The 15,873-nt window shown below is 36.5% G+C and overlaps 2 protein-coding genes across 3 annotated transcripts in view; one reads left to right on the forward strand and one right to left on the reverse strand.

Moving 5' to 3' along the window:
- LOC127956688 (fatty acyl-CoA reductase 1) overlaps positions 1–2,643 on the forward strand; it is a 29,188-nt gene extending 26,545 nt beyond the window's left edge. For both annotated transcript variants that reach the window (XM_052554849.1, XM_052554847.1), the window contains exon 12: positions 207–2,643. In XM_052554849.1, the coding sequence (XP_052410809.1) occupies positions 207–369 (163 nt within the window). In that variant the 3' untranslated portion in view covers positions 370–2,643. The remainder of the gene's footprint in view (positions 1–206) is intronic.
- A 1,881-nt stretch (positions 2,644–4,524) lies between these two features.
- Positions 4,525–15,873, reverse strand: part of LOC127955901 (B-cell receptor CD22) — a 32,148-nt gene continuing 20,799 nt past the window's right edge. Inside the window, exons 7-11 of the mRNA XM_052553516.1 lie at positions 8,406–8,669; positions 7,016–7,303; positions 6,681–6,768; positions 5,321–5,387; positions 4,525–5,243 (exon numbers count right to left, since the gene is read on the reverse strand). Of these exons, the coding sequence (XP_052409476.1) occupies positions 4,905–5,243; positions 5,321–5,387; positions 6,681–6,768; positions 7,016–7,303; positions 8,406–8,669 (1,046 nt within the window). The 3' untranslated portion in view covers positions 4,525–4,904. The remainder of the gene's footprint in view (positions 5,244–5,320; positions 5,388–6,680; positions 6,769–7,015; positions 7,304–8,405; positions 8,670–15,873) is intronic.

Raw genomic sequence — 15,873 nt, forward strand, 5'->3', positions numbered from 1 at the left:
ATTTTTTTTCTGCATTACCAAAGGTCTTCTGAGGTCATATGAGAGTTTTGCATGAGTGTGAATAAATAATGGTGTTGTGGCCTGGAAACACACTGCATCCTGTCCATAGAGAAGAGGAAGCTTGATTAAACTCTCGTTGTGTTTGCAAGTTGATAGTCAGTAAGAGTGTTCGGTGTTTCGTTGAATTATTGATCCTCTGTTCACAGGCTGAGAAACATCCGATACACGTTCAACACGCTGCTGCTGGTCTTCATCTGGCGCGTCTTCATCGCTCGCTCTCAGATGGCCAGGAACATCTGGTACTTCGTCGTGAGCTTGTGCTACAAGTTCCTGTCCTACTTCAGGGCTTCCAGCACTCTGACCCAATGACCGGAGCAACAGGAAGTGTGTGTCCCCGTCGTCCGAGCACTTCCTCCTCCAGAGGTGTCTTCAGCCATCCTAGCTTTCCTCACCGGCCACTCGCTCCACCTGACTCCTCCATCTGCTGATTTTAAAGGTGTCCTCTTTTATAACGACTGTCCTTAATAACGATTATATATGCAACCACACTTTTTTTACTTTTAGTGTTTCTCCTTTACATTCTCACCACCATCAAACATCTGGAGATGTTGCCTTTGTGTCTTCTGATGATTTGAGCCTTCTCTTCTACAGAAAGTGTTTAGGAGCATCAGATCTACCGCTCGAAGCTTTGCTGTTTGTGTCTTTTAACGGTTCGTTTGTGTCCTGTCTGTTTTAACACCACGTAATCCAGCCGGCAAAATCTCAGACCGTGTGGTACTAAAAGCCTTCAAGAACATAGTCTTACATTTTCACTGCATTTTTGGTTGGTGTTTTGTCTTTTTTCTTATTTTTTTTTCATTTGCTGCATTCGGAGGGAAAGGCCAGTGAACTGCAACAGATCTGATGCATTTCTAACATCAGACATTGTTTTTCCATAAGAATACATCCACCAGTTTAAACATGAACACCCAAAATCTAGAGAAAAAAAAGATTATTTCTAAAAAAACTGCAGCCTATTTCTAAGGAATTTAAAAATAATTCCTAGTTGAACTTTTTCATGACAATTAAGCACGTTCCCCAAAATTTAATGCATTTTTAATGGATCTCGAATTATGCTTAATGGCAATTCTCATGACTGTAATACAGTATTTTTAGTATTGCTGTAGAAATAACTACTGTTATATTACATTTTAAATATTAAATAAATTTGATAAAATAATTGTTATATGTAATATATATAATTATATATATATATTATATAATATATATATTATATATTTTTTATTATTATTGATTAATAATAACATTTAGAAAACACAAAGGGACCTTTTTTTTTTGTTAAATATGACATAGTCGACACCATGTATGTGTTTGTACAGCAGTTTAGCATCAGACTCTTTTTGCGATTGTTAGATGAGGATATTTCTGTCTATAGACGGGCATAAGAGAGTTTCTTCAGTCTGTAAATATTCTAGATATATAAATATATTCCTTTTCAGATGATATGCATACCAAAAATGTACAAATGTATATTTGCGAAGGTGAATCAGATGGCTGGTTAAGAACATCTATGTCCAGAAATGACTGAGTGCTTCCCGTATTTTTTAAAGAAAAGAAAAAAGTGAAGAAAAAAAAGCATAGAGTCTCCATTTCAATGTTGTTTTATGTGTAAAAACCACTGTTTAAAGTGCTCTGAATCCAGAAACGTAAAGACACTTTAGTCATTTCTATGCAGCACAACCTGTGCTTCTTCCTTCTAAATGTTACTTTTCTAGTTTATCGTTTCTGAAGCGGTTTTATTTCTGTTTGCTTGTCATAAGAACCAAAACGAGTGTATTTATAACGTTTTATGAATCTCCTATTCGAATATAAACTTGGCGGCTAATATTTCGTACAGCATTGTGATCAATCGACACTTTTTTTTGAGGATCTCACGAGTGAACATTTTTCTACACTGCCCCTGGTGGTCTATTGCCAAACTGTAATTTTGGATCACCGTTTATAAATGTTTCGGCCTTCCGTCGTCCGTCTTTTGTATGTCGCACACAGTATTCATGTTCCTCGGTAAGCGCACGTCTTCCTCGGCTCGTTTAGCAGTAGTGCGGCGATTACTTTAGATGATTTGAGATGGGTTTTTTTCTCCTGCACGTTATGAGTCTCAGTAGAGAAAGCACACGAACACAAATTTCCTCTTAGAGCATTCCAGACATGAAAAACACAGCAATTTTTCTACTAGAATCGAACACCTTGGTGTCTTAACAACAGCAACCCTTCGTTTTGAGCCAAGCTGAGCTTTCAAATAAAGCTTCTACTGCCAATGTGATCTTTACAGTCTCCAGTGTTTGTGCTCTGCACTGATGTTTGTACAGATGAGGTGACTGAGCTGTATTGGGTTTGGAGTAAAATTATTTTTTAACAAAAAAGTCCCCTACTGAAATCTTTTCCATATGTAACACGTGCATGTTTGCTTTTTACATAAGAGATTTTTGGATTTTGACCTTCCTCTCAACATTTGTCTCCATGTTGAGCTGTCAGACGTTGTTCGGTCGAGGTCTTTGAAAGGAAAACTGTACTTTGATAAAATTGTGTGCTTGACTGTTTGTTTCAAAAGAGTTCATGAGAAAATAAACTGAAAATGACTAAGTTCCTGTATGTCTTCATCTTTTATTCCCCTCATATAACTGAAGCAAAATGAAAGGAAAATGAAATATGATGTTCTTTATCTGAATTGGTTTTGTTTATGTTCCTGGTCAGTTTTACACATTTTTAAAAAATACAGTTAAGAATGTTTTTGTTGAAATTGTGAAACACTTTCTCACATGGGGACATGAACATGTCTGGAAAGTTTCAACAGTCTGAGGTGTTGTGTAATGTGTGCACGAAATCTCTATTGCAAATATGCTGTTCATTTCTGTTATGATATTAAAAATCATTTTAACCTGCACATTTTTAAAGGCAGGTGCAAGGACAATTTAAAAATAAAAACAATTTAAATTATATAAACATATTTCATTTCACCCACACAAACATGCTATTCATAACATTCAAATTCTGTGAAAAACTTTCGTTTAAATTTAAAAATAAGAATAAAAAAAGTTATCTAAATGTTACATTTAGAATAAAACATTTCAACATATAATTCAAATCTTTATAATATTCACATTGTTGACAATATTTGTTAAAATGCAGTTTTTAAAAATCATGTTCTCATGTAATTTTTTTATTTTTTGTTAATGTGCTTTAGGATCTGCAGTGAAACAATATGTATTTACAAATTGCTAGCAGATTTCACTAATAATTACAAAGAAACCGCAACACATTAACATAAAATTAAACATAAATTTAGAAATTTTTGACATTTACAATTTTACAAAACATTTTTTTTTTACTGTTTGAAAGCATGTAGTTTGTGTATCTTCGGAGACACCTATAGAAGTCTTAAGTTCACTGTCATAAGTAATGCATTTTTTTTTGCTGCCGTAAAGCAATCTGCACTTTTCGCGGAATTTCGAATCTGCTCACCTGATGACGTCCTCCCAGAACAACAGATGTTTGGAGAAAGAAACAGTTATTCGTCTTGTTAGAAGCCATTATAGTGAATGAAATTGACATATAGTTACTTTTTAAAGTTCACACAGAATGAAAATGTCTCTTTTGCTACTTCTCTGTAGCTCTGAGCTCATCTTTCTGCTAGTAAAGTCCTATAGTTGACATAGATAACAGGAATGTAACTGTCACAGTCTTCCTCTTTCAGGAAAACAGACTAATTATTGATTGACTGCAACGTTACAATAAATTCAAAACAAGAGAATGTCATTTATATTCTGTACATTGTCATTTCCAACCACAAATGTGTTGTGACAGAATTGATTGATTTTACATAAAACGTTAGGCCACAACTTCTGGTTACAAGAAAACTGTGAGTATTAATTACCAGATCTTATGCACAATTTATATTTAATGAACTTCAAAATCAGGATGGATTTCAGTCAAATATGATTCTTGATGATTGATTAATGATTTAATATCACAACCATTCATGATTACAGCAGGATGCAGACAGAACTAAAACAGTTACAAAATAACTGTATTTAAGATAAATAATTAAATGTGTGTGTGTGTGTGTGTGTGCTCGAGCATGTGTTCCTGCTCTCATCTCAGAGGTAAGCGGTTTAAACTCTCATTTTTTCGTCTGAATGTTTATTGTTTTGAACTTCTCTAAGTCTTTTCGGAAACAGGTTGCAAAATATATAATTTGTGTTTTTACTTCCTCTTTGGTGCTTGTATCCTTTGAATTGCTCAAATGTGAAGTATTATGATGATTGAGATGATTGAAGGCAGGTCTGACCCAAGCCTTTATGGGGCCCTAAGCAGAATTATTTGGGGGCCCCTCAGTGCAGCCAATACAACTGATGAACCCTTCTACGATTTTTAATTTTACACTTTAACATTCAAAGTCTTACAGTTCTTAGTTGCATACTTAATTTGGTATTCTGAAAAGTTGCTAAATAAACCAGGACACAATGCATTTACAGAACAGAATGTTATTTTAACAACTTAAATTATTAAACACAGCAGCAAGTCATCTGTAAAAAACAACTCTTTATCTATAACTATAACTAAATATTGGAATATAATAGCAAAGACCCCAAAGGTACGCTAAGGTAAATAATGTTAAACTGTTATCAGTACCATCCACCCAAGATGTAGGTGCCTTTTTTATTTCAGTAAAAGAATAAGGAAGATTTTTAGCTGAAATCGTGGTCCTTGGTAATAAAAAGTCAATGAGTACCGTCACTTTAAGAGTCAAAAAAGCACATAAGGCAGAAGATCAAACTTAATCCCTGTGGCAGCAGATGAATGGATGAACTATCCATTAAATCGCTCTATAAAACCTAAAAAAGTTATTTCTTTCTGTAGCGATGGCTGGTGTTTTCATAAATCGCGTCTTCTGATGCCAGTGATGGCGTGTCTGTGATCTCTGCTTTCATGTTGTGTTTTTTGGGCTGTGTCTCAGATGATGAGGTGTTGTTCTCTGCATCTGTGGCTCCTGCAGAACAGTGTTGGACCGCAGCGTATTCACACGTCAGTAAGGCGATGCCCCTGATGTCTTCTGACTGCGATTCAGTGTTTGTGAAGCCGATGGAGGAATAATGAAGAGATTCTGGTGCACTCTGTGTGATGGATGACAGCACGCCGTTATCGGCATAAACATACTGACCAGCATTATCCAGAGCAATGGCCTGATGGAGAAAACAGCAAAATGAGTGAAGATCTGCTGAACAACTGTCTGTAATGTCTTTTAGAATGAATCACTCACTGTTTGAGTCAGAGTGAGTCCAGATGTGTCATCTTGACTGGTTTCTGAAGGTTTTTCTTTCCTTTTTCTGAAAAAAAAAAAGAGTTTCCAGATAATTTAAATATATTAATATATATCAGAATAAAAAAATTCAAATATTGCCGATATTTGACTGATAGTCAAATCATATGTTTGGTGGCCGGACAAAATTCATTGCGTCAAGTAAGACAATTACTGATGTTATAACACAAAGGGAAAATGTGTAACGAACACCTCACAGATAGGCTACAAACGGGGTAAATAATGTTTTATGTTTTGATTAAAAGATAGTTAACACTAAACGTCAGCAAAACCCTAACAATTCAGTTTTTTTACAATAGTGCTCTCATTATAGCTACTGCCGTTTAACGTCTATAAGACAGTAGTTATTAATGTTCTGCATTTCTTTTTTGACCTGTGCGTGCTGAAGATGACCAGTAGAGTGATGCATTTGATAGCAAGTTTTTAATTAATGGGATTCAACTCATAATTTCATATAGAATACGCTTCGTTATTTATACAACATAACGTTAATATTAGGACTTATATGCTATCTGCAAAAAGGATGCACTCCTTTTGTAGATGCGATCTTCATGCAAAAACGTGCAGAAACATGGCGGTTAAATTCACAGCATTTTATTAAAAAAATTCACAGCATTTTCTTTTAATGGTGTTTTTTGCTTTGAATCAGACAATCTTTTCCTAACAATCTTCCCAAAGCTGTGGTCATCCCTGTTGCTTATGCACCTTTTCCTACCATAATTTTTCCTTCCAGTCAACTTTATATAAATATAGTTCGATACAGCACTCAGTGAACAGCCAGCCCTTTCAGCAATGACCTTCTGTGACTTACCCTCCTTGTGGAGGGTTTTGATGTTTGTCTTCTGGACAACTGTCAAGTCAGTAGTCTTTCCAATAATTGTGGTGGCATGTTCTAAACTAGTCCAAGAGGTACCCAGTATTCATACTCAAAATTAATCAAATTAATCCAGCTCAAAATTGAATATTCTAAGTTTTTGAGATACTGAATTTTTTATTTTCCTGAGCTGTAGGTCATAACCATCAGAATTAAAACAAAAAACCTCTTTAAATATTTCAGTTTGTGTGCAATTAATCTAGAATATAAGAAAGTTAACTTTTTAAAATGTAATTACAAAAAATAAAGACCTTTTCCATGATATTCAAATTTTTTGAGATGTTCTTCATTATTCGACTGTGAGATTGGTAGTCGAATCAGGCTACTAAAATCGAAGCCTCGAATCCACGACTATTTGAGGTCACCACTAATATATATTATGTAATCATGTTTTCTTGTGTTTAATCAGAGGGCATTTTTACCCACCGTTTACAGCAGAGTTTCACGATGCACACGATCAGCATCAGTAAAACACCGACAGCAGCTCCGAGCAGCACCGATGGATAATGGAAACCTGGAAAGCAGAGTTTCATTGCTCTATTTTATTGAGGTTGGTCTATCACAGGTCAGGATATCTCTGATATGAAATGAATATAGTTACATATTGCACTTTTTAAAAGTGTACTCAAGTGTCTTTAACATAGGCATGTAACTGTACTGTCATTAATATATTATCTGCATGTAGTATTTTCAATAGAATAATTCACACATATTTTCCACAAGGATAAAGATATTATTTGTGATCTTGTCAATCAGATCACCTGTCTCTTGTGGCGGTGGGATGGTCTGAAACTGTTGTCTAGCGCTGCCGTAAATGTTTGCGCTGAAACACTGCAGGACATCCGTGTCTGTGAGGGACTGATGGACGGTCAGGATGCTCTTCACTCCTGTGCTTCCTAACATCTCCTCACTGATGGATATTTCTGTAGAGTTAGTGAACACATGTCCAGACAGACGCCACTCGAGTGTAGGGCAGGGATTCCCATGAGCCTCACAGACACACGCCATTACGCTTTTTCGGCTACAAAAGCTGGAGATTTTGGGCGCAACTGAAATAGAGAATATGATTGTTAGGATAAAAAAGATCACAATTGTTTCTACAGTGTAAAACATGTTTATTATTTTATTGATAAAACACTAAACATTTCACAGTAAAACCATGTTAATTTGTTTAAAGTTCCCTTCATATAAACAGTGAAAAAGTATCTAAAAAAATTCATGACTTGTCTGAACTGTGGGTGAAAACAAAAGTTCATGACAACAACAGAAGAAAAACATAAAAGAGTACAAAAGTTTGCTGAAGTAGAAAAGAGGAACAAGCCACAATTTTAAAATTACAGTTAGTTCCTATAAGTCTACGATAATGCCATACTGGTGAAAATGGCATTAATGTGTTGAAGAACTCATTTTCCTTACAGTAGTACTCAGTTATAAAAAGTCTGACATGACTATTTCAAAAATATATTTTGGAGGATTTCGGGATCCAAACAACACTGGACCCCATTGACGTCCATTGCATGGATGAAAAGATACTGAGACATTTCTCAAAAAAGTAAGGAAGTCATGCAAGGTTTGGAATGAGTAATCAACTTAATCTTATTTTTTTTTAAAATTATTTTTGCCAAAACAGTGTTTAATATGCAGCATCTAATGCTCAGAAAATAATTTTAACCCCATTTTATGGTCACTACATTTCCATTATAGAAGGACTGCTGACAGTAGCATGACTTGAACCTGTTGATCTGTTACAAAATCATTTACAAAAGGGGAACCAAGTCTCCCTCTGTCTTCCCATATGCATTTTCTGACTATATATTGTCAACCTATTTACGATTGTTAACACATTCTTTAATAGGGTATTTTCATGCTGTGAAGTTATGCTTTTCTTGCATGCTTTTATAGTAAAATAGCTAATTTTTCATGTCAATTTGCATTAATTTTTACCATTAACAATGCACTTTCCATTCTAATGCAATGTCTAGAGCAGTCTAGAGCATTGAGAAGTTGTGGTTTATTGGTTAATGATTTGGGATGGGATGGGGAGAATGAATGTACAGTGCTCTCTCCACCTTCAGTACCACGACTGAGGTGTCCATGAGCAAGGCACCATGTCTCTGCTGTTGGGAGGAAATAATGACTTTTAGTACTCACACTGGACGTCCAGCAGCACTGATGTGTTCTGTGTGCCGTGTTTGTTCTCAGCTGTACAGTAGTATCGTCCTCTGTGTGACGGGTCGGTGTTGCTGATGGTCAGGTTTGGTCCGGTCTGAACTGGATTCAGGAGTCCTTCAGTGTCTCTGTACCAGGTGTAGTTCACTGCTGGGTTTGCATCACTGCTGCAGCTCAGAGTCACAGAACAGCCCTCCAGAACCAAACCAGCTGGATTTATCCTCACCGATGTGTTTTTAGGACCATCTGATGGAGGAGAAATCATTTAGACAATTATTTTATGACATACAGCAGTAATTATAGTTGGTCATTGAGCATAGATTGTCCTCTCTTACACTGAACTAGTATTATCCAGGACTCTTGTGTCGTGATCGGCTGCTGTAGCTGGTGTGTTGCAGTGCAGGTGAAAGTGACTCTGTGATGACGCTGAGAAACAATGAAGTTCAGATCCGAGATGAGATCAGTTTGGTTCTGATACTGCTGTTCTGTGACGTTCTCATTGAGAGATGAGCTCCATCTGAGAGATGGTGGACGAGACGGACAGAAGATCTTAGTAGAGCAGCGCAGAATCACTGAACTTCCCTCAATCACCTCCATCATCTTCATCACCTCCTGCTGATCCTTAAAGAGACTCAGTGTGGGTTTGGGTGGAGATCCTGAAACACACATAGAGATATTACAAGATCATATGGATTATTATATCCAAAAATGTAAGTAGCTATTATACAGTAGTAGATTTATTTTTAATGTGTGTTGAGTGTCACTCAAGAAACGGCATGAACAATATGACACTTACCTAAGACGGCAATTTGAACTTTTGAGTATGAGTAGCCATATTTCAGTTTACCATCAAGTCTGAAGTAATAATATCCATTATGACTTTGATCAACATTATCGAAGCGTGTGGTGCAGTTTTTCTGTGTAGCAGTGCCAAACATTTCTCCTTTTAACACTCCAGTGTTGGGGCTGCTGGAGTCAAACACTTCTGTTTTCACAACTTTTAACCATTTTCTCTTTGCACTGTTAGTGAGGTCTTTTTTAAATGTTTCATCAATATCAAATGAGCAGGGTATGAAAACACAGGATCCTTGTAGAGCTTCGACTCTCTGAGGCAGATTGATACTGTAGCCACAAAAAACACCTAAAACAGATGAAGACAAACAAAAGGAAATAATCATACTAAGTTAATATGCAGGACAAATGTCTGCAGCACTTATTGCTCTTCGATCTCATGAAGGTCACGCAGAAGTGCTTTCTTAATATTTCAGCTTGTTAAAAAAAAAGCGGAATAATCTATAAGAAAGAGACCTTGTATCAGAGATCCAGTGAGGAGGAGCGTCACCAGTGTCTCCATCATTTACATGCACTCCACCTTACAGCAGAATATACAAATAAACACATTTTAATAGAATGAAAAAAGAAAAATAATGTTGGACTTGTTTTTGTTGTGTTTATCCTATGCACTCATCAATCACCCACCGGTGTGCAATGGCAAATGTTGATTGATAGAATTAAAAAAATAATTTATTGTGTCTGAATTTATAACTCTGTCTTGGTATATAAACTCTTTATATCTAAATTTCTAGATTAAAATTGTAGATTTTTTTCTAGATGTTTACATGAGAATACAGAACAATACTAAAGATTTAAAACAGGACATGCTTCTCTTGAACATGTTTCAAACCTTAGCACTTCAGAATCTCAAAAGTCCAGGAGTAAGAGTAAGTTTGAGTGTGTTGTGTGTAAATGACTTACCAGAGAAGAGAGTTGAAGACGACAGAAATCCTCTCAGAGCTCAAGATGATGCTTCTACACTGACTAAAGAGAGAACTGTGTGTGAAAATACTTCTCCTTTAGTCAGAACCTTTTAGTGACCGTAGCGTGACTACCCAGCTCTGTGTGTGTGTGTATAAACACACAAACACACACACACACACACAGAGCTGGGTATTACATTTATTCTACATTTAGAGTCTTTCACAGAGTTATCATCTGCAGTATCTGTATTGAAATGCTTTGCTTTATGGTGGCCCTTATTGGGGGTTAAATGTACTTTTTTTTAAAAATATATATTTTTTTATATAGAAATGTTAACCTCTCACCCTCTTATTTGTTGCTCCACTAGAAGTTTGAAATATATGCACAATTCCATGCAGATAATTTGTCATTTAGGGTGTGCTCACATGTATCTTTTTATCAGCAGGTACTTCAAGAGCTGATGGTTCGAGAGTCAGACTTGTAACCTGAAGGTCATGGGTTCGAGTCTCAGTACCAGCAGGGATTGTAGGTGTAGGTGCGCTCACTTCCACCCTCAAAACCACTGAGATGCCCTCGAACAAGACACCGAACCTCAGACTGCTGTAGTTGGTGCTGAAGCAGGGATATGTGTATGTGGGGTATGTGTTCACTGCTGTGTGTGCATTGTGATGGGATTAATGCAGAGCACAAACTCTGAGTATGAGTTAGCATACTTGGCAACATGTCATGACAATGGCAGAACACTTTTAATTTCTTCATTACGAGTGTTTGTTCCTAGGTCTGTGAGATGAGACTCGAACTCAAGGCTGTAATTTACCATCTTAAGACTAACAACACTGTTTCTGAGTTCTTGTTTTTAACATAATTCACAGTTTACTAATGGTGTTATAGAAGTATTAATTATGTGGTGTTATTTTCATTAAGATTATATGAAGAATTTCAACTTTGTCCAGTCTCTGCTAACTTTGGTTTGTTTCCATTTCTCAGTAAGGAGAGTTGACTGTGAGGGTGAGAGCAGAAGATTTCAAGAGTCCAAAAATAAGGACCTCCCTAGTCTGATGTCATGATGTCAGTCATCTGAAAGTCTCAGGCTGAAACTGAAGACGCTTCTGCCTCCTAGTAGAGCGGATGGAAACTGCACATCAGGTCCTGTGATTACGATAAGTAACACTCATCACAAAAGTGTTATTTCATGTGCTTTTAAATAGTAATAGTGATTTTAGACCATATATTTTTAAAGCGTTTTTTTTTTTTGTAATGGAACCTTTATTTGTAAATTCCAACTTCCACAATTAAGCATTAAAATTCAGAATATCAAACTTAACAGTTCTGAATGTATAATCTTTTATTCATAAATGTTGAACATCCATGATTTTGTCAACTTTATATTCTGAGAGGCAAATTCTTTATTCACAAATGCTGAATGTCCTCCTTTGTAAAAGGCTTTCTAAAACAAACGTGCTCTTTCAATGCCTGTCTCTATATAATGATGTGGTAATATACAGAATAAAATTACAAGTTCAAAAAAAGTCAACTTTATTGTTCAGGATGACATTTAAAATAAAATATAAAACAAAAATTCTGAAAAAAAATTTCAGAAAAACTTGAATCCTTGGGTAAAAATCTTGAAATTTGTCAGAGAAAAAGTGATATATTACACACATTTTTTCCATTTGAATTTCAAAAGATAAATGATTTATTTGCGAGATTGTCAAATGTTTATTTGTGAGAGTTATTATACATTATGCTCAAAACTCTTTCCTTAACATAAACTCTTTCCTAGACAACACAAACAGTCTAATGTCATCTCATTGTTTTTTAGCAAAGACAGAGTTTTTCAAAGGAAGCCTGATGACTCTGGGAGTGAATTTGTTAATTTAATGAAAATAATTTAATCAAACATTTAAATAAGACGTTATTCTTCCAGATGTATCAGACTGTAAGTTCCTCATGCCTGCTTCGATATCAGTTTCAGTTTAACTTTCAGTTTAGAAATGATATGGACTGATTACATAATAATAATTATTATTCTTATTAGCAATTGTAGCCTACTCCTTTTGCAGAAACCTTTTAATTAAGCTAAAGTACACATCTTAATAATACACTTGATACTTAAGATTTAATGAAAAATAAAAGTAGAAATAGTAGTACATATATTTGAATAGGAAATAATTAATTACCAAGGAAAAATCTTTTTACTGTTCTACTGAAGAAAAAAGTCACCTACATCTTGAATGGCCTGAGGGTGAGTAAATGAACAGCAAATTTTCAATTTTGAATGAACTACTGTCCTATCCAGGAGGCGATGTCCCTGATCTCTTCTGACTGTGATTCAGTGTTTGTGAAGTCGATGGAGGGATAATGAAGATATTCCTGTGCACCTGGTGCAGTGGATGACCACATGCCGTTATCATACACAAACTGACCGACATTATCCAGAGCAATGGCCTGATGGGGAAGAAACAGCAAAATGAGTGAAGATCTGCTGAACAACTGTCTGTAATGTCTTTCAGAATGAATTACTCACTGTTTGAGTCGGAGTGTGTCCAGATGTGTCGTCTTGTCTGGTTTCTGAAGGTTTTTCTTTCCTTTTTCTGAAAAAAGATCATTAAAACATTAATGCTTACAATATCTCAGTAATGTAATCATTCAGGAAATGAAACAGTATTAAGATTTAACACACACACACACTCATACCTATGTATGTACACAATATCTTATATAGTATAATCATGTTTTCTTATTCCTCAAAGGGCATTTGTACCCACCGAACACAGTAGAGCATCACGATGCACACGATCAGCATCAGTAAAACACCGACAGCTGCTCCGAGCAGCACCGATGGATAATGGAAACCTGAAAAGGAGTGCTTTATTGCTCAGAGGTTGGTCTTTCATAGTTCAGGGAGATCTCATTAAGCTATCATTAAAACCATTAAACTATTTTATATGGTTTATGAGGAGGAATAAAAATAGACCCAAATGAGTCAACAGTTGTGCTAGTGGAAAATACAGAGCTATAAAATGAATGTGGATTTGATGAGAAATGTTGAGTTCATGTTGAGATTTTGGATGTTTGATTACAGACTTCAGTGTCTTGGCAAATATGAACACATTTCTCATTAAAGTCCGTTTGGGCTCCATTTGATCATCACTTTAGTATAACTAAGTCCTCTAAGAAGACAGCAAAACGTCCCTGAGACGAGTGAGGAGTGGCATGGAAGTGATCAGCCTGTGCACTGCTGAGGCATTATTGAGCCTTCAGCTCGGATCGACTGTTTCTCATCTTTCTCTTGAAAATATCCCATAGTTTCTATATGGGATTCAGGTCAGGCATGTTGGCTGGCCAATTAGCAAATTAATATAATGGTCAGCAAACCACTTGGAAGTGGATTTGGCATTCTGGGCAGGTCCTGCTGGAAAAGGAAATCGGCATCTCCATAAAACTGGTCATCAGATGAAAGCATAAAGCGCTCCAAAATCTCCTGGTAGATGGCTGCATTGACTTTGGACTTGATACAACACAATGGACCAACACCAGCAGACCAGCAGACGTCACGGTACCCCAAATCATCACTGGCTTCAGAAACTTCACACTAGACTTCAAGCAGCTTGGATTATGTGCCTCTCCAGACTCCGGACCTTGATTTCCTAATTCCAGGTAAGATGCTTCTGATGTTTTTTCTGTTTCAGAAAAGGCTTTGTAGCCCTTTACCTGATGACGTCTGAGCATGGTGAATCTTGATGCACTGACTCCAGCTTAATTCCACTCCTTGTGAAGCTCTCCAAAATGTTTAAATCAGCTTTGCTCGACAGTATTTCAAACTTGTGATCATCCCTGTTGCTTGTGCACCTTTCCTACCAGATTTCTTCTTTCTAATCAACTTTGCATTTAATATGCTTTGATACAGCACTCTGTGAACAGCCAGCCCTTTCAGTGATGACCTTCTGTGACTTACCCTCTTTGTGGAGGGTGTCACTGATTGTCTTCTGCAAGTTTCCCAAGTCAGCAGTCTTCCCCATTATTGTGGTTTCAATGAACAAGAGATACCCGAAATTTATACTTTATAATTTCTGTCTCGTACTGGGTGTTGGGTGGGTTATTGATGGACATGGCACGTTATGTCCCTCATGCCACAACCTTGAAGTGTGCTGAATGCCAGGATGCTTTCATAGTTCTTCAACAAAAACTATATATACCGCTATTATGTAAGGGGTGAGGCTTGGCAAGCAACCTATATGCAGTAGTAGTCATTGGCCATTTCTTGTAATAGTCAGAGGTGATTGTGGCTCTCAAATTAAACCCCTAACATCAGTGCCGATGTAAGGTCTCTGTTCCCTGGGTTACATAACAAAACTGAGACATTCTGTTTAAGTTATAGTGAACTATAATAACCATGCATTGAGTAACACTACAGTTAAAATTAAAATCAAGTATTGACATTATTACACACTGGAAATTTTAAGTGTACTTAAGTGTCTAAAACATAGTAATGCAAGTGAACATGTACATAATACATTACTTGCAGGTAGTGCTTTAAAGGATATTATTTGTAATCTTGTCAATCAGATAAAGCTGTTGTTTTGTTTCTCACCCATGTCTTGTGGCGGTGGGATGGTCTGAAACTGTTGACTAGCGCTGCCGTAAATGTTTGTGCTGAAACACTGCAGGACATCCGTGTCTGTGAGGGACTGATGGATGGTCAGGACGCTCATCACTCCTGTGCTTCCTAACATCTCCTCACTGATGGATATTTCTGTAGAGTTAGTGAACACATGTCCAGACAGACGCCACTCGAGTGTAGGGCAGGGATTCCCATGAGCCTCACAGACACACTCCATTACGCTTTTTCGGCTACAAAAGCTGGAGATTTTGGGCGCAACTGAAATAGAGAATATGATTGTTAGGATAAAGAAAATCTAGATGGTTTCTCCAGTGAAAAAGACTAAAATGTTTATACAATATTTTTATCGTGAAGTTTTGGCAACTATGACCTTTTTTTAAGTATAAACTTCACAGATTGTTTCTTTTTTGCATTGTAGATAAAAATCTCAGAAGAATATTTTTATATTCACAGAACAGTTTTATTCTTCTGAGATCCTACACAGTCTCTGTCAAATCATTTAGACTCGTGCCATCAGTGATGAAAGTTATATTTTGACAGTTTGAAAGTGTTTCTTGCATGCTTTTATAGTAAAATTGTATCTTTTTAATGTCAATTTGCATTCACATTCACCATAAACAATGCACTTTTCATTCAATTGCAGTGCCATCTAGAGTTGTTTTATGTTAGCTGCAAATACTGCAGTTGAAGTACTATGTATACAGTATTTATGTTATCTGGGATCAGATTAAGGTTATCAGATTACATAACTTTGAGGTCTGTCTTTTGTACTCACACTGAACATCAAGTTGAATTGTTGTGTTGCATTGGCCATGCTGGTTTTGAGCAATACAGCCATACCATGCTCCATATGTAGGGTTTGTCACAATATAGGTCTGATTATATCCAGTCTGGAGGAGCTCAAATTCAGATCCGGTTTCTCTGTACCAGGTGTAGTTGAACTCTGCTGGGTTTGCATCAGTGCTGCAGTTCAGAGTCACTGATTTGCCCTCCATCACTGAACTGGAGGGAAACGCTGACAACGATGTGTTTCTGGGGGCATCTGAGGGAAGAAAAAAAAAGAAATGT

The sequence above is a fragment of the Carassius gibelio genome, chromosome B4, assembly GCF_023724105.1.
Source record: "Carassius gibelio isolate Cgi1373 ecotype wild population from Czech Republic chromosome B4, carGib1.2-hapl.c, whole genome shotgun sequence".
NCBI lineage: Eukaryota > Metazoa > Chordata > Actinopteri > Cypriniformes > Cyprinidae > Carassius > Carassius gibelio.